Below are 25,525 nucleotides of genomic sequence, written 5' to 3' on the forward strand. Positions count from 1 at the left end.
ACTCCTGCTGACAGGTCTCGGCGTGCCGGAGGCCATGCTCACCTTTCGGAGCACTTTCGGCCACTGTGGCACGCGCACGAGCGACGCGAAATTTAGCAAAACAACACGCACAACGCTAAGATTGCGTCTAACTCGCTAATCAAGGTACCATATACCCAAACGGAGGTGAGCACGATGTTCAGCACAAACCCAGGATCATCGTGCTCACTTTCCCTTTTATCGAAGTGCCTTTGGATCGCCGGAAAAGCGACCAGAACCCCAAAACAATGCACAGGAATTAAAATGCAGCCTAACCTGAGCAGTAGAGCCAGGGTTGGCCGCCGGCAGCCGGACGGCGGGCGCTACGGCCGTGGGAGGGTGCGGCCGGTCTGTGGGGTCCGGGGCAACTGCTGGTCGGCGACGGGAGGTGGCCGGTGTCGCGGCGGAGTAGATCAAGCCTGCACTTGCTCTCGGGTTCCACGTGTCTGCGGTGACCCGGCGGCGGCCGGAGGAGCTCAGGACGACTGCGTCCTGTTGCGGGAGGTCAAGGGGAAGGCGGCGCACACGGCGTAGGGCAGCGGCAGCGCACGGAGGCAGTGCGGGTCCAAGCTTGGCCCGCGCGCGCTCGGGATGGCCCCAGAGAACAGAGCAGAGGCCAGCGGCTACAGGTGCGGCGGCAACGGTGTGCGGAGGGTCGCTGGAGTCCCTGGACGTTGGCGCGACCGCATCTGGGTGGCGACAGTGTGCGGGCCACAACCAGGGCTGCTCTCGGTCTCGGCCGGGTCTCGCTGGCCGCGCAGAGCGAGGAGGGTGGGGGCGGCGCAGTGTACGACGGGGGCCGGCGGGGATCGACGCCGGAGGTAGCTCTCTGCCACAGGGTGAAGGATTCCCAGGGCTTCGCGTGCTTCCCTGCGTACTCAGGCCGAGAGGGTGGTGGATCGGTTGAAAGAGAAAGATGGAGGGGTGGCCGGGTCCGAGTTTTCCGGCAGCCGGGGCATCTGCCGGCGGCTGGGGTGCGTGCACGGGTTGGGCAGAGGTGCAGAGGTGTCGGCTGGGGTTAGCTGGGGGAATAGGGTTGGTTAGATCTAGGGCTTCCATGGTGAAAACCTAGCTACACTATATATATCTTGCATAAAATGCAAACTAGTCCCCTAAAACTCATTATTTGCAACCGAGCCCTTCACAGCCCGAGTGATTTGCGCTAACGCACCTCTATGTTTGAATTCGTGCAATTCGATACATAAAATATAGAGGGTTTCGCGCGAAATACAAAAATGCCGCTTTGACCTTACCTCGGAAAACGTGCGATATCTAGCGATCCGTCTGTCGGATTTCCGATCGGATCACGCCAACGCGTTCAGCATGACTCGAGCATTGAATCTAGCATCTTGTTTTGTCCAATATGGTCTTGGATTCGCGACGGAGCCACCCCTCTTTGTTTCCACCACATAACCACCAATATTAAAATATGTGAAATCAATCAAACCCCTTTTTCTCGACAACCAAGCATCAGAACCCAATTCCATCAGTGCCATTAGGTTCAGAATAATCAAGCCGTTCGAAACGAGCTATTGGAGTCCTATGTTCGGAGTCCAATACGCACCAGAGCCCTTCTCTACTCACTGGCTCATCCGAAAAGCGAGAGTTACTATTCACTTTAAGTCATCGGTCCTGGTCGCGTAACTTCTCCATTCTAGCTCATTTTCTCTTGAAACTTGACGAGTGCTTATTAAATTACACACAGAAACATCTTCAACAGAGAGTTTAGCTGCACCACCATAGCAATACAAATTTCTACCTGTAGAAATTCATACTTTCTACTACTGTATTAGGCCTACCTCTTTGAAAAGAAAGATATAACTATACATAACTGAACTATGAACCATTTTGAATAGGCTACCTAACCTTTCAAAATTATAATTTTATTATTTAACATTTCAATCTGTTTGCTTTAAGTCAGTTGGAGATATTTTGACTCCAAAATATAAGCTAATTACTTACTTTAATGAAATTCATAGCTGTGAGAATCGTATGAAACATACAAACTAATTAAATTTGTAAAGACAAACGAGACATTTAAATTTTAAAGTCAAATACCATCGACTAATTCAAGTCAAATAAATTGAGAGGTTAGATAGTAAAATCAAAATTTGCAAAGATTACATCGCCAACTTAAAATAGTTCATAGTTTAGACTTTAGATAAGTTCTATATGTTTTTACCAATAAAAAAAAAGATGGCATAAATATTTCTCATAAAGTTTTTGCTTATATTAATTATACTTAATACTATGCTTTCATGTTACATGTGGAGTTCAATAGTCTATTTGTATTAAATGGGGGTCTTATTCACCGAAAGTAAGGGTGAAGGTTCGCAGGAATAATAATTTGCAATTAATTAATGTGTATAAAGAAATGAGCAATAATAGGTAACTCTTACTTCTATTAATTGTTTACAAATTATTGATTTGCAAGAAGAAAAAAGGGTGTATTTAGTACAAAAATAATGATGAAAATCTACTGATTTTTGCTTACTGCTCTGTTGTTCCTGTTTCGTTATTTTTCATTGCAGATTTTTGCTCTATCTACTATTGAGTAAATTAAATATATTTCATCTCATAACATCATAATGACAAGTGCATTTGTGATTATTCTATTCTTAATTAATTTATATTTTTTATTTAAAATTTAAATTATTTCAAACTTAAATTTCTTATCTATTCTAATTTTGTTTTTTTTTTATTTTGTTAGATTTCAGTGCGTTAAGAGCTATAATATATTGAGAAAAAAATTTCTGACGATATAAAGCAATTGATGAAAGCCCTATAAACATTCAAAGAAGGGGCATTAAAGTTATAGGATTTATCAGTGAAAGAGAGTTAATGTATAGGAATTAGAAAGTTAATTTTAAGTCTCTTTGTCTTTGTAGATCATATTATTCTCCCATTGCTATGATAAATGTATATTTAAACCCATTTAACGAAACATAGAGTAGGGCTTTCCACTATCATTTTATACATTGTAAGTACTTTTCGATTTTTTCGCGTATTCTAATGAATGAAAGCTAATTATGATATCATTTTGATTAATTGTTATATATATTGATTTACTTTTATAGAATTGCCCGCTGCAACGCACCGGTATCTACACTAGTATATATATTAATTTGATATCTTCTATTTCCAAGGAAAACAAATTCTTAAAAAAAACATAATATTTGAGGTTAAATTTTTTGATTTTTTTAATATTATTTATTTGTAATTAAAAGAATTCAAAATCACCAATTTTAATGGCTGATGTGAGCCGCCTACCCGTCTGCAAGTTTGATGGTATAAAAATATCCATATCAGATGAAAGTTTGACAAAAAAATTTTTGTACTATCCAAAATAATATCAATATCTTTGATCGAAAATTTTAATACTGTATCATCACTTTTTGTGAGATTTTTAGTTTGATCCGTCGTTTTGAGCCTTTCAATTACTAGATAAATAATGTCAAAAAATTATAAAATTTATTTTTTAGATAATTTAAATATTCCAAATCAAGTCTAATTAAATAGATTGTCAATTCGAAAGTCACATCATGAGAAATAATTTGAAAGCACTGAGGCCTCCGTACTTCTAAAAACACCTTAGCTGGACTCAATAAATGTACGTCAGTACATTTACTTCTAATTTGTTTGATTTGAATTAGTTAACAATATTTTGACTTCAAATTTTGAATCAATATTTTTTCTTTATAAGTTTAGTTGGTATGATTCATATAATTTTCGCATAGATTTTTGGGCAAGTAGACCAAAGCAATGAATTTATTCGTCGCTAAAAATAATTCGACATTTTTATATAATTTTATAAAAATAATTCGGTATTTTTTTATAAAATTTTTTAATTCTAAGAACAAGCATCCAACAATTTTATTTGTAGGACTAAACCTAAGCAGTGAATTTTTACCACTTTCCAAAACTAGTAAATCATTTACTGCTTTTATCAAACTTATATATTTTCTATATATGAGCTTTGAAAGATATATAATATTAGATCCTAAAAATAATTTCAATACTTTAAAAAACGGTGAATGATTTATCGCATTTAGAAAAATGGTGATTTATTCAGCGCATAAGTCTAATTTTATTAAACAATTTTTTTGGAAGACTATTTTTATAATTATAATACTTTTTAATTCCATTAATAAAAAAGGTTTATTTTGCAACAATAAATTTATTAAAGTAAGTAATTAGCTTGAATTTTAAATTTAAATTATTATTTACTGACACAAATCAAATAAATTGAAATTTTAGATGATAAAATCAAAATTTTTAAAAATGAATCTAAAATTGACCCCTCAACTTTAATTTTTTGTTTAAATTGGCACATTTCTAGAGTTTTATTCATTATTTAAATTATTGTAGGCAGTTAAATTAAAAGTTTTATCTTTTTTTTTGAAAGATAGGTAGCATGCTATCCGCTTCGTTTATTTCTTCATTTAGAAATAAACTTAGCTGGAAATGCGAATCAACTAGAATTCGAACTTGGAATCTCAAATACTGTCACGCCCCGGGGTCCATTTTCAGTTTAAAACAAAGCGGAAAAACGTCTGAATTTTTTTTTTTGAAAACCTGACCCCAGAGTATGCGAGATCCGCCACAAATACAGGGAATCCACTTTTCACACGGACAGAGTCTCCCCTGTATTTGCACGGCGTCGNTAAATCCTTTAATTCAAATTCAAATTTGAATCTCCTACTACTAGTAGGTACATGTAACATCCCTCACCTTACTCTAGGTCACATACACAGATCACGAGGGGTGTCATAAAGCAAGAATAGCAAAGAACGAAAATCCTCTTTTTAATAAAACTCCTTTTTCTCGAAAACCGTGCATCGGATCTGAAATCCGTCAGTGCCATTGGTTCCAGAATAGCTGATCCGATCGAAACGAGCTATTGAACCGCTATGAACGGAGTCCGATACGCGCCGATAGTCAACTCTACTCCGTGGCTTCACCGAAAAACCGAAGTTACTATTCACTTAAGTGAAAACTAATAATCGCGTAACTTCTCCGTTTTAGCTCATTTTCTCCTGAAACTTGACGAGTGCTTATGTAATTAAATTACACACATAAACATCGTCAACAGAGAGTTTAGTAGCACTGTAAAAATCTCAATCCTTACAAATACTAACCACCAAGCCTTTGCCACTTGCTCTAGGGACGGTCGGTAAATTAAATGCTTTATCAAACTTAGTTATATTATTATCTATTAGCTTTCATTAAAAAGTTAATTAACTATAGTAAATCCTGTAGAATAATTGATAATTTGTTTAGATTTTTAATCTTTTTCACTAAAATCTCTTAATTTAAAAAATTCAAAAAGTAAAAAGAGACGCTACTTTAGAAAAAAGAAAAAATCCTTTTATTTAAGTTTTTCAGACTTATTTAAGTTAAATTATTTTATAAATTTAATAAATACATTATCTGTAGTATCCCTGGTGTTCTACAACTGTGAGATTGCAGCATCTGAGGCTTGTCGACACATCTGAAAAGTGTCGGGACAAGTCCAAGTCATGTTGGCGCGAATTAGACGCAAAACAGACTCGTTGCGACGCGAGGGCAGGATTTCAGTGTTGGAATATGCAAATGACAGATTTTCAACAAGGTGAACCAGTAACACATAGGGGCGTACCGGTACCCTGTGTGTTTACAACGCAGATTGCTCTCGGGTTGCAAATTCTGTTGCGGGGTACCGGTACGGCATCGGCCTGGTACCGGTATCCTGTGTGTTTACAACGCAGACTGCTCTCAGGTTGCAAATTCTGTTGCGGGGTACCGGTACGGCATCGGCCTGGTACCGGTACACCAGGGTAGGTGAGGGGTTGTTTGATCTTTTGGTTGTCTTGTTGTTTTCACCCTCACCTCCTCTCTTTATATACGTGTAGAGAGGCAGAGAAAGGACTTTGCTGTTATTCTCTCCCTTTCTCTCTAGGATTGAGCTGTAGCAAGGTGGAGGTCGCGGTTAGAGCCCGGATCGACGTTGACTTCGCGTCGAGGAGCCGTTTTGGCACGCGAGCGTCATAGTCGCATCGTTGGGAGGCTGGGCGAGCCCGTGGTTCTACTTCTTTCGACTTCTCGCCATTGTTGGAGTAACTTTTGAAGTGGGTTAATGTTAAGCTTACTGGATTCTGCTGATTTCCTCCTAAGTCTCGTTGTTGTCAGCATGTATTTGGTCTTTATATATCATGTTAATTAGCTCAAACTCATTGATTTGCATGCCTATTAGAATCTGAATTTGAAGCTTAAAATGTTAGTTTAAATATACATGTTGGACTTGGATTTGACTTAGGACAAAACTATCGATTCTACACCGTCATTTTCTGAAATTATCAGATTTAGCTCTAGGAGCCGTAATTTATTTGTATCGCAGCAGTTTATGGGCGGTGGATACCAAGAATAGTGTAGAATGCATTTATACTCGTGCTGAGATGCCGAGTGTATTTTTACAGTAGTGTACAGACTGTTCCGGACTGTCGGGTGCCGTTGTGGTTGACGGTGGACCCAGTTTGCAGTTTTTGCATCAGATGGTGCCGAGGGCACGTGGATTATGGTTGTTAGACCAGTGAGACCTTTCTACTTTGATTACAGCCTGTGAGAGCCTGATTGAGCTCGACAGAGATACGCTTGCATACTCGGTTGGATAGCGCCCACGAGTGCCACTCCGGAGTCTGGCCTAATGCTTTTGCGTTGATGTCGGTTTGTCCTGTTTGGACTTGCTCTCCACTGACGACCTAGCGTGATGGCAGTTAGTGTAGCTTCGACAGATGGGACGGGTGTGTTCACAGTCCTTAGTGAGATTGGGTCAGGATTTATATTTTCTACAGATTGTTAGTGTTGGATCATGATAGTGTAGCGGCATTTAGCTGTAGATTTGTTCCAGCTTTCTTTACTATCCCTACTTATTTCTGTAGACTTAGTGCGTAAGCCGCTGAGGTTGGTAGCGGTACCCACTGAGGACTACTTCTTTTTGCAGTAGTTCTCACACCCAGTTGTGGATCCTTTTTGCAGAGCCTTCTTCTTCGGCTGCTACTGCTGTGGAGATTGATCGTGGAAAGAGAGTCGTGAGCTAGATCCCTTCCCAGTTGCTGCTGATCTAGAGATATATACCAGCTACAGGTAGTTGTAGTTTTTGGTTCTTATACATACTTATGTTAGTACCTCGCCGGAGCGAGTGTTTTTGTATCAGGATATTATGTATGTATTTGAACCGATGTTATTTATATATGTTTTTTTTTTAGCAGTTATATACTACTAGTATAATTACAGGTACATGTACAGCTATCGCTTCGTATACAGAAAAATTTTTTTTGTTTGCGGCGGATTTGTCGACGTGCCCGGTGAAACGAGTAATTCGGAGCGTGACTAGTTGTTAATTGTTTTCATTTAATATGCTAAAAAATAATTAAAAATATTATATTTAATAAACTTGTTCATAAATTCCATAGAATATCTAATTTAGTTAATAACAAATTATAAATTATTCAGTTTATTTTCAAAAAAATTACTCAATGAAAGAGTGAATTAAAAAATATGAAATTTGAGGGTGCTATTTCTGAATGTATTATAGGTGAGGGGTCCTTCATACATTTGCACCAAATATATATATATTTGAGAGAAATTTTCATGGGCATAAAAATAGATAAATAAGCTACTAAAAGTTGAGGACACTTTTTCAAATTTTCAAAAGTTGAAGGGTTTCCTTACATTTTTACCTTGAATTAATAAATAAATAAATAAATAAATTATAAAAATGGCGAAACGACCAAAGTTGAGGGGTCTCCATACATTTTCACCTTGAATTTTTCTACACGACTCAAAAAACTTTTCTACATAGAAAGCAACCAACCAGATACTGCCACGTTACGACCGTACTACAACGCCGTATACGCGTATACTAGTAACGTATAAATCCCACCGAGTGGGTCCCACCTACCGCTCCCTCGTGGGGCCCACGCGCCACGTCACCACCCAATCAAAGGGCAAATTCGTCCTTTCACGTATCATTTCGTCGAGCGAATAAAACAGGATAAAAAGAAAAAAAAAAAGAAAATTTTCCCAGTGCACCTATGGTGCAATTCGTTACCGTGCACCGCCCACGTGGCAACGCATCGTACACTCTCGGTTCTCCACAAAAAGACACGGGAGATCGTTCCGTGCGCCCGGTTCACCACGTGGATCGCGTAGAAAATATGTGAATGTATGTAATTGTTAATGGGTGGGGGGTTTTTTGCTTATTATTCCCTTATTGCTATTTATAATTTTTAAATTTATTTTGAAATTGTCAAAATACTTTTTTTAAACCTCAAATTTTATTTTGATTCGACTATATGATCTTTTAGAATTTTAATTTTTAGTATCCAACTATTCAATTTGTTTGATTTAAGTAATTTATTAGCTATTCGGGTATAAAAATTAAGTTAATTATCTATTTTAATGAATTTAAAGTTATGTAAATTATATAAAATATATTTGCTAAACTCGTAAAAATAAACAGTAAATTTTAAAATTAAAAAGATTATTAATTAACTTACATTAAATAAATTAAAAGATTAAATAGTAAAATCAAAATTTTTAAAAGTCAGATAGATAGATCAAAATATGTGATAGCTGAGGTAAGTTTTATATTTTTTTACCTTGTATTAATAGTGAAATTATTTAAATATTCAAAAAAAAAGATTATGTTATCTGAATTATGGACTATTTTAATTGTATATAATTATAACTACACTACCGATCGTCCCTAAAGCAAGTAGCAAAGGGCTTGGTGGTTGGTACCCGAGACCTAAGTTCGAATCCTAGTTGATTCACATTTCCAGCTAAGTTTATTTCTAAATGAAATAAACAAAATAGGTAGCGTGTTGCCTATCTCTCAAAAAAGAAAAAAAAAAAACTACACTATAATTAAAGTTATATATATTTTGAGATACAATAATTGGTTTAATGCGTTTGAATTTAGTTGCTCTAGTTAGAGTTATACAAAAAGGCTCAACTATACGGGTGCAAATTATGCGCGAAGTGGGTATAGTTCCAACTGTAATAATTAAAGAGAGTAACTTTAGACCAAACAAAAATATACTTTCCTAATCACTTTCAAAACTGAAATATATATTTTTTTTCTATATTGAGAGTAATCTCACTGCGTCATATACAACGCAATAAAATTTATAAGAATAAATTTTTAATTGCATTTAACTCAATGAATTATTTATATTTATAATATTTTTTTCACTACATCGATCCAAGTAAGATGTATATAATTATAGTTATTGCGTTTTTACTGGCTGTTTCTTGCACAAGTTGAAAAGGGCTTCACAGTTGGTATTCAAGGGCTCAGGTTTGAAGCATATTTTTAATTAAATTTATTTTAAGAAAAAACACGAAGCGGATAGAGTATATAGAGATATCAACAGATCGGGTTCCGTTCAGGGCTAATTTTTCAAAAACCCGAACTGGAATCCAACTCCAAATTTGAAATCCGAACCCAAATCCAACGGATTTTAAAAATCCATATCCAAACCCAAACCCGACCAAAAATTTGAAATCTAAACCCGAACCCGAAATAATTATTTCTCTTTTCGCTATTTCAAAATATATTACATTAAATTTAAATTTTTAAAATATAAATTCAAATATAAATCAAATTTTTATATACATATTACATATAATGTAAAATAAATTCGGATACGGGTCAGATACAGTCAAAATTTATATCCGAATCCATATCCATCAGGTTTTTGTTTTTTGATATCTATATCCAACACGATATCCATTTAACATCGAGCAAATCCTCTCCATTCGAGCTCAGATTCGAATAAAATTTAATGTATCCGTACCTATTGACGTCCCTAAGCACACATTCTTTCTCCAAAAAAAAAAAATTATAACATTTTTTAATTGTGTGCATCTCCTATGGTGAACCACGGTCCACGGTGGTCTCGGTCTACGCAACAAAATTTTTCAACAAGCGCCGTGAGTAGCGGCTAACTTTATCGTGCTCCGCGGTGTCCACCTACTCGTCAACAGGGGCGACCGTATCCCCTTATTTTAGGGAGAAGTAGCCCCTCAATTATTTGATATTTTGAAATAGCTCCCTCAACTTTAGTTTTTTTTGTTTGAATCCCTTTACTTTCGATATTTCAAATTAAGCCATTTTAGTGGAAAAACATGTAAATTTTATATAATTCATCAATATATTTTTAAAAAATTAAAGTTATTAGGGTAGTTTTAATTGTAAAAATCAAAAATTAAGAAGGGAATGCATATATATAAAAAAGTAATAATTTCTTATATATTTCTGAAATTTTTTTAACTTTTTAATTTACTCCTCTTAGAAAGCTAATATTGAAAATATTTTTTTTACGTTTCAATCTATTTTAAATATATACTTGACTTAAATTCTGAAATTACTATTTTGCCCTTTCAAATATACCGTTCTACCTAAGTTAGAAGTACAAAAAATATTTTAATTTTTGGTATTTTCAAATATACTCTTTGACCATCACCAATATTTCTTATTTGCCCTTAAGTTAAGGGCAAAAGAGTCATTTTAATTTTTTTAATTCTGGTAGATATTTAATTTATGTTTAATCCAAATTAACTTAACAGGTGGTAACTGTGGAATTATTTTAGAATAATGGAGGAACGTATGAGAGATATATTGGAAAGAAAAAAAAAAGTAGGGCACATGAGATATTTCTGAAGTTTAGAGGGGTAGATAGGCAATTATTTCTATAAAAATTAAGTTGCGGATCCTGTTTCATAATTTTATGTAATTGAGGGGTTTCCATACAATTTTACCTCTCTCCTCTTTTCTATACCCTCCCCTCCCCTACTTTTTCTTTACCCATACGCTCTTTATTTTCTCGAGGCTCTCTCTCTCTCTCTCTCTCTCTCTCTCTCTACTACTATTGTAGCCGCGAACTCGAATCCGGTGCTCCGCCTCAGCCGCCGCTACTCTCCTCCGCCGCCGCCGCCGCCGCCGGCGTACCGCCGCCGCCGACCCTACTCTGGCGGAGCGCCGCCTCGTTGTGCAAGGGTAGCGCAAGCTCATTGTTTGAGTGGATCTTTGGAGGGAGGAGGAAGAAGAGGAGGGGGAGGTGATTTCTAGGGTTTTGGGGTAGATAACGCGTCTTGCAGGGGTGGGGGGGCTGGTGAGAGGCGGGCGCAGTTGTGGAGTGGATCTTAGGAGGAAGAGGAGGAAGAGGAGGAGAGGGAGAACGGGGAGGTGATCTCTAGGTTTTGGTGGGGCGTTGGTTCTTGTGGTGGTGGGGGGTTTGATGAGAATCGGGAGGGGGATCGCGAATCTATGACGAGAGGAGGGCGCGAGATGAGAGGGTTGCTCATGGAATGGCAGATCCCGATGGCCATGGGAGGAGAACGAACGGGGAGGTCGACCAGGTGAGGGAGAGTTTTGATCCCGTATCTTTATGATTTCCCCCATTTTTGGTTGATTTTTTGGTTACTTATGTGATCTCTTTGGGTTTGTGTTTGAGTTTGCTGATGTTACGGTTGTGAATTGTTAATTAGGGGAGATATATATATTGGATTTTTGTTCTGTTCGATGAGTAGAGATTTTCTTGTAGTAGTTGCAGTTAAGGAGGTCTCTTGATGCTTGAGGTGTCATTTACTTGCTAATGTGAATATTTATGTGCTTCTACTTGTATTAAGGTTATGTGCTGATCTAGGGCCTGTTTTGGCCTGCTTCTGCTTCTGCTTCTGCTTCTGCTTCAGCAGCAGCAGCAATTTTAGTAGAGTGTTTGGCAAGTGGAAATGAGATTTTGAGACTCAAGCAGAAGCTCCAATTTGGCTCATCTGATTTTGCTGCAGAAAGAAGCTTTTGGGTGTATTAATATAGTGCTTCTTCTAAAAACACTTCAGACAATGTTTCGTCTAACTATACACTACTTGAAACGAAAGCAACAGCTCCAGTTTGGTGCTTCTGATTCTGTTGCATGAGGGAGCTGAGGGGGTATATTAATGTAGTGCTACTCCTAATTGTATTATTCAGGCAGTGCTTCATCAATGATCAAACAATGCCACACCCTATTACTGGGCCGAACAGGGTATTAACTGACTGTAACTACGGAGTAAAATTTTCATGCCAAAGAGAAGATGCTTAGGAGGAACTAATAGAACTTAGGGTTTTCTTTCATAGGTTTAGAATTGTTGTGGATAGCGGTTTCCATATTTTTCAACATGTATTGGTTATTAAATGGCATCGACAGTTGACTGTTGATTAGAGTTTGACCTGATAAGATTAACAGCTGTTGGGAGATTTTGAGGTTGAAGATTAATAGCTCCTTCAAAGCAAAAGGCTTATATTGAGATTGTTTTTTGGGCCTGTTGTGAGAATATGTCTGTTATATGCAAAAGTAAGGATGCCCTGTCGTACTGCCCGGGTACTTGTAGAGCTTGCGAGACAAATATTAAAAACCAGAATTATTAATTGCCCATCATTTTTAGAATTTGGGGTGATTCTACCACTTATTGTGGTTAATATCTATATTACATCTGATTTTGAAAGAGAACCATTTGAGACACTTAACTACAGAGATGGCTTACCATAAGCAGCTGTGCATGATGACTTTTAATGATTTACTCGTGAGTGTCGAGTCTATTGACACTGAGAAGTGGAGTAATCTGTTCATAATGCAACCATTGCCTTCATGTGCTGTCTAGTACTGTGTTATGCATCCTTGTATCTGTGTATGATTTTCTTGCTTTCTCATTGTATGTCCTGAACTCTGTTTACTGCTATGCACTTTTATATATACATGAACTTCTACATTTTGAAACATCTCCATCGCAAATATCGACTACTCATACATCAACCTTAACAGTTTCTCTCTTGATATAGAAATCCTATTGTGGAATTCTATTAGCACTCAAACCTGCTTGGTTTTATTTTGTCTTATGCTTGAATGTAGTAAGAGATAAGGACTAAAGATATACAATAGGGAAGTGTGGCGAGGATAATTCTTCTTACAAACTGCTTGAGGAAATTTGTTTCTCTCAACTAATTTTTTCTCTCTTGGCCATTTTGAGATCATTAGGAAACTTTTTTTCTCTCATGAAATTTTCATTTGTTTTGTCCCAATTTACCAAAACTCCTAAAAGTAGCACAGTAATTACCAAGAATGATATAACACTTTTTTTAGTCACAGATCAAAGATAATTCTATTGCAGTTATAAGGAAGGAGTCACTAACACCTGTATGCTTTTCAGAAATAGCAAAATTTTGCTTCGTATTCATGTTTCATCCAATTACTTGAATGTGCCTTCTCTGGCATATTTGCAAATGTGAGAAATGTTCATTGTACTATTTAGAAAAAGCGCTGAGCTTATTTAGTGACTCTTAGATTGATATCCTTTTTTTTTTGTCCTTCTTGACTGCTTCTTTCCAACCTCCTTTTAGTATTTTTCACATCATATGTTTGAATTCTCTCTGACTTCTCAGTTAGCACATTCACATCTTTTCGTTCTATATGCTCACACTATTTCAATTGTTCGTCCTAATTTTGTCCCCATTTGAGGCCAATCTGTTCCTAGAGCAAATGTGTAGATTTTTTATCCAATTTCTTCTTAGATTACCATGCACCTATCTCGGCGCGCACAATTTTTTTTTTTTTTTTTTTTGAAGGATGAATGGGGGCGGCAGACTTCCAAACTTTATAACTATTTCAATTCTTTTGAAATTGATAATATTGATAATAATTTATAAAAGCAGTATGTAGCTGGCATAGGATCAGAAAAGATTTGGTTTGGTTTGAATAGTCAGATTCTAAATAAAATTTTATTTCATCTTATTGTCATCTTTAATTTACTAACATGAAAATCATTACATCAATATAATAAAATTAATATTTGAATTTTATTTCTAACTTTGTGGAATATTTTTCGGAAACCAACTCAGTATGTTGGATTTTAGGCAGAGTTACATACTTACATCTGATAACTTGTAACCTATCGCATATATATTTAACTTTTTATTTGGAAAAATATGCCTGAAACTTGTCCTTTTTTCCCCTTCTCTATTATTATATTATTAAATTGAGGTTGAGTTTTCATTAGCTAATGAATTAAGTATTTATATTGTTCAGCCTGTTTCTCAACGGTTTTTGCACCTAGAGAAGGAATATTTGTCCTTTTTGCCGATACATAACAGCGGAGAAAGGTCTATTGATCTGGTTAGTATTCTGTGCTTCTTTGTTGGCCTCCACTGCAATAATTTTCAACCTCTGTGCTCTTACAGTTTTGGCCTTTACTTGTTACGTGTAGATATCCAAAGATAAAGTTGAGGCGGAGGTACGGATTGACAGCATTAATACAATTTTTTCTACAGATCGATGTGGTCGATCGAAGATTGATGGTGAGCTTCATTTTGAGGCAAGTAATGTGACCAATTTTTTTTTGTGTCTGTATATTTACCTGTTGATGTTAACTATAGGTAGTTATACAATTGATTTACTACCTTGGTACTCACAGCATTTGACTTTAATCAATTTCCAATGCTTCGTCTTTGTGTCTCAATTTTCAAACTGCGCTGGTATCCATTAATGAGCTTCTAGTTCTTAGCATAGTTAGTTAATTCAGATTCGGCAAAAATTTGGTATGGGTATAATACGCATAAAATTCGTTTTCTAATTTTTAAATTCGTCGAAATATTCGGCTTAAAAAACGGATTCGGTATAAAATATAAAATATAAGATATAAAATATAAGATAATCTATATTTAAACATAAAAATTATAAGTTTTTTATTTAGATTTTCAATAATTCGGGAATAATTTGCGAATTATTCGCGAATTATTCGGCTGGCCCAAAAATTCACGAATAATTCACTTTTCTTTGGAAAAAAATTCGTAAACGGACCGTTTAATTCGGATTTTCAATAATTCGCGAATAATTCATGAATTAACTAACAAAGGTTCTAGGGCATGCTTTGCTCAGTTGAAGCTTATGTGGAAATGCAGTTCAAGTTTAGTTGCTCGAAGAAGCCTAATAGCTTTTCTGGTGAAGTCTCTACTACAGCTTCCTGCTGCAATAGAAGCAGAGGTTTCAAATTAAAGCTTCTGCTTTTGGAGATTTGAGTTGCTCAATTTTGCTAACCCTGGCTTTTATTCCCAATTAGCCTTTGTTACTTCAGGAGTAGATAAGCTGTTCCAAAAGCTCGGCCAAACAATTTGAAGATAGTTTCCATATTTAATTGCCAATTTACCTTCTCCGCAATCAGTCAATTACAGCTATAGCGTTGAGTGATCTATTTTACTTATCTACTTTGGTCTAATTAGACTTTCTCTTTTACAATTTGCTATCACATTACGAAGAGAAATGACATGTTAATGTTAGACGCTGTGGAAATTACAGTGAATACCGCATCTAATTATGTCCAGAAACACTTTTGGGTAGTGAATTATATAAAGTGAAAATAGAGCAGCTAATGAAATGTCCAGATATCTCCTCATGCAGTCGTTCCCTTGTGTATAGCCATTTCATGGGTAAGGTGGAATAACATTATGCCCACAGGTTGCCCATTATTCTAGCAATCCCTATTATCTCCAAACAAAGCTAAGAGAAATAACATGTTAAACATTGTATACTCATGAAAGATATTTATCCCTCTTCTGGGATGGCAATCCTCCAACCAGACACTCTTAATATCTTGTGATATCATTCTGCTTATGCTATTTGAGTATTTCGATTAAATCTGTTTCTATGTACCGTTGCTCTTTTCTTCTCTCTCTCTCTCTCTCTCTCTCTCTCTCTCGCCATAGTTCTGTTTGGTAAATCTAAATTTTTATATACATCCATTTGCTTATTTTGTTTTCTTACTTTGCTTCATTCAATTCTTTTGCAGGATACCAAAGATTTGCAGGAGACCAGAGATTTGATTTCTGATAGTCAAAGCAACAACTCCATCAGCACTGTTCTCCCGAAAAGTTCAACTGACAACAACCAAAACATAACAACTCTACCTGTAGTATCTTCTTCAGAAAATTTGGTTTATTTAGAAAGATCAGATGTAACAAATATGCACACAAAGGGGAGCTCTTCAGATGTTTTCCGAGTTAGCGTTTCTAGTGCTCCCAGCACATCTAGTCATGGTTCCGCACAGGATGACTGTGATTCTTTAGGAGATGTTTATGTATGGGGTGAGGTCATATGCGACATTTCTACAAGAAAAGGTCCTGATAAAACTGTTTGGCCTTCAGTTGGTAGAACTGATCTCCTTCTTCCTAAACCCTTGGAATCCAACATAGTTCTCGATGTCTGCCACGTGGCTTGTGGGGTCAGGCATGCTTCCCTGGTTACGAAACATGGGGAGGTCTTTTCTTGGGGAGAAGAGTCAGGTGGTCGTCTTGGTCATGGGGTCGGATCGGACGTTATTCACCCCCGTTTGGTTGAGTCTTTATCAATTTCTAATGTTGAATTTGTTGCATGTGGGGAGTTCCATACATGTGCTATAACCATTGCAGGTGAACTGTATACATGGGGAGATGGGACCCACAATGTTGGGCTTTTGGGTCATGGTACGGATACCTCCCACTGGATTCCTAAGAGGGTTTCGGGACCGCTGGAGGGGCTTCGAGTTGCTTATGTTTCTTGTGGAACCTGGCACACAGCGTTGATCACTTCAGCTGGGCAGCTGTTCACTTTTGGTGATGGAACTTTTGGTGTCTTAGGGCATGGAGATAGAGAGAGTGTCTCTTACCCTAGAGAGGTAGAGTCTTTGATTGGTCTAAAGACGATTGCTGTTGCCTGTGGTGTATGGCATACAGCCGCCGTGGTGGAGGTCATAGTTTCTCACTCTACTACAAGTGTCTCGTCAGGGAAGCTATTCACCTGGGGAGATGGGGACAAGTACCGCCTTGGTCATGGGGATAAGGAACAACGACTTGAACCCACCTGCGTACCTGCCTTGATTGAGTACAATTTCCACAAGGTAGCTTGTGGGCACAGTCTCACTGTCGGCTTGACCACCTCCGGACATGTTTTTACAATGGGTAGCAGTGTTTACGGTCAGCTCGGAAATCCCCAGTCGGATGGGAAGCTTCCTTGTTTGGTGGAAGATAAGCTTTCCGGTGAATCGGTTGGGGACGTTGCTTGTGGTTCATACCATGTTGCAGTTTTGACTAACAAAAGTGAGGTTTTTACTTGGGGGAAAGGAGCAAATGGCAGGTTAGGACACGGCGATCTCGAAGATCGGAAAACACCGACACTTGTTGAAGCTTTGAAGGATAGAGCAGTTAGACATATAGCTTGTGGTGCGAATTTCACTGCTGCTATATGCCAGCATAAATGGGTTTCGGGTTCAGAACAATCTCAGTGTGCCTCATGTAGGCAAGCTTTTGGGTTTACCCGAAAAAGGCATAATTGCTATAATTGTGGACTCGTCCATTGTCATGCTTGTAGTTCAAGAAAGGCATTGAGAGCGGCATTGTCTCCTAATCCCGGAAAGCCATATCGGGTTTGTGATTCCTGTTTCATAAAATTGAGTAAAGTATTGGACTCTTCTGGAATTAATGGCAATAAGAATGCTGTATCCCGCTTCTCTGGTGAAAGCAAAGATAGGCTTGAAAAAGTAGATATGAAATTGGCGAAAGCCATTTTGCCTAGTAATTTGGATATGATGAAGAATTTGGATATCAAAGCAGCTAAGCAAGGGAAGAAGACGGATTCCTTACCATTTATTCGGAACCCTCAGATTAATTCATTGCTGCAACTAAAAGATATCACCTTTTCTGGTGGGATAGACTTGAATAAAGCTGTTCCAAAAGCAGTTCGAACGTCTGTGGTTCACTCTGTAAATCCTTCAAGAGCTGTTTCGCCTTTCTCGCGAAAACCTAGTCCTCCTCGTTCTGCAACTCCTATTCCCACTACTCATGGCCTTTCCTTCTCCAAAAGTGCTGCCGATAGTCTTAAAAAAACGAATGAGCTTCTGAACCAAGAAGTTCAGAAGTTGCGCGCTCAGGTATGCAATTTAGTTTGTGATTTGTGAATGCTTATGTATATAACCCCTGCAAAATTATCTATATTACATATGCCTCTTGTAAATCTGAATTTTCATGCTCACACCTCGAAAATTGTGCATTTCTGACAAATATATTTCTTATCTTTAGTTGGGTAGCTATCCAATTCATATGGGGGAGTTTGGCTTGGAAATTCAAACAGTTTTGAAAGAGGGTGTGAAAGGAGAGATTTGGCCTTTGAAGGGCATATAAGGAAATGCAGATTTGCATGTGTGCGCTTGTGGGCGTGTTTGTCCCTGTGCTTTTGTAAATCTTTTCATTTTTCAGGTTCTTAAATTAAAAAATTAATCTGATCATCGAATGTAATGACTTTGACTAGGTTGATACTCTGAGACAGCGGTGCGAGCTTCAAGAATTTGAGTTGCAGAAGCTAGCGAAGAAGGCCCAAGAAGCCACAGTGGTGGCTGCGGAGGAATCTGCGAAGTCCAAAGCTGCGAAAGAAGTTATAAAGTCACTAACAGCACAGGTGAACTTCTGGTTTGCCATGAATTTTTCTTTTGGGATGAATTACAAATTCAGTCGCTGAAGTTTAACGTTCGTTTGAGTTTGGTTCTCATAGTGTAATTGTAGCAATTTAGTCCCTGAAACCTATTTTGTATGGCAATTAAGTCCTGTTGATCTATTATTCAGAAATGGATGCCAATTCAGCATTTATTAGAAACTTTTCTTTATCCATTTGGAAACGCTAGGGATGATACTGCGATTGGTATCAAATTTCATGGACTCAGTTGTTTAAAATGAAACTTTTGGAGACCAGACTGGATCAAATTAAACTTGGGGGACTAAATTGTTACAGTTGAGATTGTGGAATTCTGGGTCAAATTGCTAAACTTATTATTTACCTTTTTCTTTTATTGTTGTTTTTATGAAATTTGTCATTGTTTTCAACATTCTTTTAAACATCTTGTTATTATGCTGATCTTTGTCTCGGCCTTTTTATGTTCTTGATACAGCTTAAAGATATGGCCGAAAGATTGCCTCAGGGTGTTTATGAAGGCGAGGAAATAAAACAAGTCCATATTCCAAATGGCGTCGAGCCACATACTACACACTACTCAAATACAAATGGTTCCCACCAAATAAGAGATGAAAATGGGTTAAACATACATTCTCCCAACTCTATGCACCTGACACATACAAATGGCGATAGTCATGAGATCAATGAAACAAGCGCGCGATTTCAAAACCCTAGGATTGCAAACTCTCACGAATATGAACATAATAACAGAAGGATGCATACTAATGGTTATGAAGAGATGCCAACATCGAGAAATATACTAGAGGAGAATGTCAGCAGGGAGGAGCCGCTGCAAAATGGTGAAAATGGATTGAGGTCTCGGACTACATTGGTAACTACTAATAATCAAGTCGAGGCAGAGTGGATTGAACAGTATGAGCCTGGTGTGTATATAACTCTCGTGGCTCTTCGTGATGGAACCCGAGATTTGAAGAGGGTGCGATTCAGGTAATTTAAAATAATGCTGTTTTTATGTGATTTTTTGTATGTATTGTTTACTTTAATTATTTCTTTCCCTTAAAAAGATTGTGATGAAAACCAAGCTTTGCTTTGTGAAGCTAGTTGGTGATGAAAACCAAGCTATCATCGAAAACGACTTATGAGTACGAAGGCGATTATACTCATAAGAGTACAGTAGCTGGACTATATATATATATATATATATATATATATATATATATATATATAGAGCTAGGCTCCTATGCTTTCGAAAGTACGGAAGCCTCCGTGCTTGTAAGTTGTTTTCGATGATGGGACATTCGATTCAGCGATTGGTTCCGTTAAACTTGATCTATGCTATTGGAACTATTTAGAAACCAAATTTTATAATTTTTTTACTTCGTTTGTCTAGTGAATGAGTAGTCTCAAAATGAACGGCCGAAAATGAAAATCTCATAAAAAACAGTGATAAAGGACTCAAATTTCAAATCGGATGCATTGATCTTGCTATTGATGTTAAGTAGAATTTTCTATTAAATTTTTATGTAATTTGGATACTTATACACCGTTGAACTTAAAAACATACCACATTGGCCGTTAAAATAGTCATTTTTGAGACCTTTTGATCGCTTGGTAAATGATGTCAAAAAATTATAAAATTTGGTTTCTAGATAGTTCCAATAGGGTAGATTATACTTAACGGAGCCGATCGTCGAATCGAATGTCCTATCATCAAAAACAACTTACAAGCACGGAGGTCTCCGTACTTTCGAAAGTATAGGAGACGTACTCTATACATACATATATAGCTAGGCTGGAATACTATTGATAGCAAAAGGTTTTTTTTGCTATCAAGTTTTTAACCCTTGGATGAGAAATTGTAGGGTAAGCATGATATTAGTCCCTTGGGTTGAGTGGTTCCCACTGGGTTATAATATTTAATCCAATGGTTAAAAATGATGAAAGGAATTGATCCAAAGGCTAAAAACTTGATAGCAAGAAAGGTCTTTTGCTATCAATAGTATTCTAGCCCAATTCTTTATATATAATATGTGTTGAGCTGGAATGTTGTCGGTAGCAAACAGGCTCCGTTGTCACCCATTTGTTTTCGATGATAGAGTCTCAAAATTGACAATTGGCACTGTTGAACATTATTTATATGACTTGAAGTCTCTAGAGAACAATTTTCAAATCTTTTGACATCATTGACCTAATGATCAAAGGGTTTCAAAATTTGTAATTTTAATAGTAGATATGAGACGTTTTTTCGTTTAACGGTGTAAAGCTATCCAAATTAATTAAATTTTGGTTAGAAAATTCTTTAAATTATTTAGAACAAGATTTATACTCTCGATTTTGATTACAAAATTTCTATCGTCACTTTTTAGAGAATATTTATTTTCAGCCGTTCATTTTTACGTCCACTTGATGAACAGGAGAACAATATCGGAAAAGCATGAAATTTGATTTCTAGATACTTTAAATGGTATAGATCATGTTCAACGTCACCGATCGTCGATTTGGAGGCTCCATCATCGAAAACAAATAAGTGACAACGGAGCCCATTGCTACCGATAGCATTCCAGCTCAACTTTATATAATACTAGTGTAGAAACCCGCTGCATCAGACAATAGAAATAAAATTTAAAAATTTTAATAAAACTTATATTTACAGTTTATTGATATATAGAAAGCTATACCATATTAAGCATAGTCAACCCGCTCAGCGGGCACTTATATGGGCCGCGGCTCGGCTTCGCGGGACGATGTTTCTCGAAGGAGACAATGTTCTTCGGAGTCTCCTTTTCTTCTTCTTCTTCTTTCTCATCATCTTCGTTAACATAATGAGAGAAAGAGGGAGATGAGTGTGGAGTAGGAGATTAGACGATGATATATTTTTTTATGATGCATAAAAAAGAGTTACAAAAGAGAGGGGGTGGGAGATTAATGGAGGGGAGTGGATTAAAGTTATAAAGCCCACTCATTGATAGAATATTAATATGGTGCATATAATTAAATGTTGCACCTTACATGTAATTAGAGGAGTGGGGATGTGAAGGGTTGAGCGTTGAGAAGAGGAAAATGTGATTTGATTTAAAGTTCGATTTAAAGTTGCATGTAATTAAATATTACACCTTACATATAATTAGAGGAGTGGGAAGGTGAGAAGGTGGTTTGATTTAAAGTTGGGCTATGAAAATAAGGATAACATGCCACGTGGCAAAAAAATATTGTGGCTTCATATAGGTTTATAGATATCTATTTACATTTTATGTATACAATGTTGCTAGCCTGAATAGTCATATGTAACCCTCTAAACTGTAATTGCTTATAAAGAACCCTCATCTCAAGTAGTCATTCTATTCCTCCCTTCTTTTTCTTTTTCTATCTTTTAACTCTCTTTTTCTTCGGGAGGGGGAGAGAGTATTGGCTTTGTAGTAGAAAATGTTTCCTTGTATAAATAGATAACTTTACATGGGACTTAATTGTTTCTTAACATGTCTCTAATAATTTGGTGTACATTTACCTATATATTGCTTGTTAAAGAATATGAAACAACTGTTATTTTCCAAAAGCTTAAGTTACTAGAGAATAGTATTTTTATATGTTTATATTTAATATTGTTGTTAGTCTGAATAGTCATATATAACTCTCTGAACTGTAATTGCTTATAAAATACCCTTAAAAGAGTCATTCTATCCCTTTTTTTACTTTATTTTTCCTCTTTTTCTGTACTTCTTTGAGGGGCCGTTTGGTTGGATGTAGTTATAAATGCAGTGTAGTTAAAAATATATGCAGTTGAAAATGCAGCAGTTGTAATTACATATAATTTGTTTGGTTTTGTATAGATGCAACTGTTGCAGTTGCATTTCTTCTGTTTGATAATTTGAAGCTGATAGTTGTATTTGTGAATCTTGTCACCTCTTTAGATAGAGTGGTGAGATTACCTTCACTATACATAAAATAATTGTATAATTTTATTAATCATTTAAATTTACTATCTATAAATAAATAAGTGGATACATATAATATTTTTATATTTTTCAATAATTCTTCAACTTATCAATTGACACATTTAAAATGTTTAATTTATTTAATTTTAATATGTAAATCAAACTTTAAAAATTTAAGCGATTCTCTCATTTTTTTATCAAATTTAATAATTATAATTAATTAAAACTTATTAAGTTGACATACACAATCATATTCTATAAAAATTTAGGAAAAAAAATCATTTTTTATATTTTGAATAAAATAAATTTAAAAAAATTTAATTTTTTGCACAGAACTTGTATCGCCTAAAAAATTTTATTAGTATGAGTTTATTTACAAGTATTTTTATTTACCATATATATTTTATTTATTTATTTGTTTATTATTGTTAATTTGTGGGTGATCCTATTTCTCACCAACTGTTGCAGTTGGAACTGCAGCCAATTTGGATGTAGTTCCAACTACATCATTTGGACCTTTTTGTGCAGTTGCAACTGCAGCAGTTGGACTCAACTGCATTAAACCAAACACAGAAATTAAAGTTGCATGTATTTATAACTGCAGTGCAGTTGCAAATGCGTGCAACCAAACAGCCCCTGAGAGGGGCAGAGAGAGAGTTGGCTTTGTATGTTTTCTAAATAGGGGTTTTGATGTAAGTTATGTTTGTAAGGGGCATGTATAGAAATTCAGATTTCGTAAGGACATACGAATAAATAGGTAGCTTCCCATGTAAATAACTACGTGACGTAATTATTTCTTACCGTGTCTCTAATAATTTGGTCTATACAATTTTGTCTCACTTTTGCTTTTTCCGGCAGTCGCCGAAGATTTGGGGAGCATCAAGCAGAAGCCTGGTGGTCCGAGAACCGAATTAGGGTTTACGAGAGATATAACGTTCGCTGGTCTGAAAGAGCCTCATCGGCAGCCTCCATTCACTCATTTCAGTCGGCCCGTTGATCCCAAGAAAAAACTCATCTTAGAAGCATCGAAACGGCCGTCGAAACCGTATGTTGCATGCTTTTTCCCATTCATATTAATTAGATATCTATAAATAGATATATGCCATCAAGATATGCTATTTCTTTCTTGATTGCACCTTCTCTGTCTTTTTTGCCTGTTGTATTGTAGTGTACATAACATTGCCAAAAAATTTTAGATAAATGAGATTAGTGATTTGGGCAGAGAGAGAGAGAGAGAGAGAGAGAGAGAGAGACAGACAGACAGACAGAGAGGTGTTTTTCTCCGTACACCTTTTATTATTAGCAATCGCAGTAAAATTTCCTTCAATTTTCATGAGAATTGCATATACAGTTTGTAGTAGTAATGAGTTTGAATAGATTTGTCCTCTGCAAATTAAATTTTTTATGTCTACTTGATGCAGGAGGGGAGAAATAGAAATTATTTTGGACTTTTGAACCTGTAAAGTTTTTGAATTCTTGGCTACAGTAAAACTTGAAAGGCCTCTTTATTTTGCCCTAGTCTGGGATTGCATTTGCCAAACACACTTGCTTTTATGCTATGAAAGGCCAAAATTATATAAAAGCGCTTTGGAGTTCTCCTTGATGCTATAAACGGTGGTGGGAACTCTCACCATTTTATACCGTCGAGGAGGCGCCAGAGTGTTTTTGGATTTTTTCGGACCTTCAAAGGGCTTGTTTGGCATTGAGGGTTGTTTAACGCTATCGGGGAAAAAGAGTTGGAGCGATAGTATATAGAAATATACTTATCTGTATTCCGGCAGGGCTGCAGAAATTATATATTCATTGTTATATACACATTTTTTTTTTTAATCATACTTTTTTATTGCACTTAGAGGCTGTTTGATTACATATAATTATAAGTACAGTGTACTTAGAGATGCATGTAGTTAAAAATAAAATAGTTATAGTTACATGTATTTTGTTTTGTTGGTTGCAATTGAAAGTATTGTAGTTATGAATAATTTATTTGATAGCATGCAATTGAGAATCCTATTTATAAACTTTATGTATAGGGCGGAGAGATTACCTCCGATGTAGAAAAAAAATTTTGTTTAGAAAGTGAGTATGTAGATAAGTTTATTTGCAGTTGGAATTACGATTAATTTGAACGTAGTTTCAATCACTGCAGTTGAGTGGAGCCTCATGCATGGCTAACTGTTAGACTCAAATATATTACACCAAAGACCGCATTTGGATCCCTATGTAGCTAAAATTGTTGTGGAGTTGTATTTACATGCAACCAAACATATCTTTTAAAAAAGGCTTTTTTTGCATTTAGCTTCCTTACATTTTTTTTTTTTTTCCTACAAATAGTTTTATAAAATTTATATTTGCAAGATTGGTTCTATCCTCGCCACCTGAGCATTGATGATGGTGGAGATTAAGTCGAACACGATAAACCATTTATCAAATTTGAATATGATGAATGATTTACTGTGTCCTTCCTGAATTTTAAATTCCAAATATTACGTAATACGTACCGTCATAGAAAAATAATAGAACATGGTGAATGGTTCATTGTATTTAACTTAACCTAAACTATCGCTCATGTGGCACTCGTGTGGCGGGGATAGGGCAATCTTGCAAATATAAATTTTGTGGGATTATTTGTAGAAATAAAAATTTTTGAGGGGACTAAATGCAAAAAAAACCCTTTAAAATGTTTAAGTTAATCTATCTGCAATTTCAAACTTCAAACGAAGCCAAAGCATGAAATTGAGTGAGTCTGAACAAGGAAATTTCGAACTTAAGCCTTTGTCTTTAGAGACAGCTGAATTTTGCTTCCCTCTCTCTCTCTCTCTCTCTCTCTCTCTCTCTCTCTCTCTCGTTTTGTTTTGAGAACACATTTCTTGCAGCAAACAATATGACTTTTCCAGGATTCAAGGCCCTATTTTCTATTTCTTCAACTCTTTCCCATTTGTTTCTATCCAGTGAAATTAGGGCTCTTTTTAGTCAATAACATTAAACATTGCTGGGTCCTACAGAGTAGAATATCCTGTGATCTTTGTCTTACTCTTACATCCCCCTCTTCTTTTTATTTGA

At 36.4% G+C, this 25,525-nt stretch overlaps 2 protein-coding genes across 3 annotated transcripts; one reads left to right on the forward strand and one right to left on the reverse strand.

Annotated features, from left to right (window-relative positions):
• Positions 217-1,077, reverse strand: LOC109726041 (nascent polypeptide-associated complex subunit alpha, muscle-specific form-like). Its single transcript, XM_020255472.1, has one exon. It carries the CDS (start codon positions 1,075-1,077, stop codon positions 217-219), a length of 861 nt encoding a protein of 286 aa, XP_020111061.1.
• On the forward strand, positions 11,021-23,900 carry LOC109725317 (E3 ubiquitin-protein ligase HERC2-like). Of its 2 annotated transcripts, XM_020254459.1 has the most exons (8): positions 11,021-11,421; positions 14,124-14,210; positions 14,302-14,409; positions 15,880-17,994; positions 18,372-18,518; positions 19,006-19,517; positions 23,321-23,507; positions 23,884-23,900. In XM_020254459.1, exons 1-7 carry the CDS (start codon positions 11,371-11,373, stop codon positions 23,457-23,459), a joined length of 3,159 nt encoding a protein of 1,052 aa, XP_020110048.1. In that variant the 5' UTR covers positions 11,021-11,370; the 3' UTR covers positions 23,460-23,507; positions 23,884-23,900. The 2 variants fall into 2 exon arrangements, with proteins under 2 accessions (XP_020110048.1, XP_020110047.1); XM_020254458.1 differs by lacking the exon at positions 23,884-23,900 and having other exon boundaries at positions 23,321-23,801.

The sequence above is a fragment of the Ananas comosus genome, linkage group 20 (genome assembly GCF_001540865.1).
Source record: "Ananas comosus cultivar F153 linkage group 20, ASM154086v1, whole genome shotgun sequence".
NCBI lineage: Eukaryota > Viridiplantae > Streptophyta > Magnoliopsida > Poales > Bromeliaceae > Ananas > Ananas comosus.

Coding starts and splice junctions, on each gene's coding strand:
- LOC109725317 (XM_020254459.1), top strand. CDS start 11,371: ATGGCAGATCCCGATGGCCATGGGAGGAGAACGAACGGGGAGGTCGAC. Junction 11,422..14,123: donor CGAACGGGGAGGTCGACCAG/GTGAGGGAGAGT, acceptor TATATTGTTCAG/CCTGTTTCTCAACGGTTTTT. Junction 17,995..18,371: donor TTCAGAAGTTGCGCGCTCAG/GTATGCAATTTA, acceptor GACTTTGACTAG/GTTGATACTCTGAGACAGCG.
- LOC109726041 (XM_020255472.1), bottom strand. CDS start 1,077: ATGGAAGCCCTAGATCTAACCAACCCTATTCCCCCAGCTAACCCCAGC.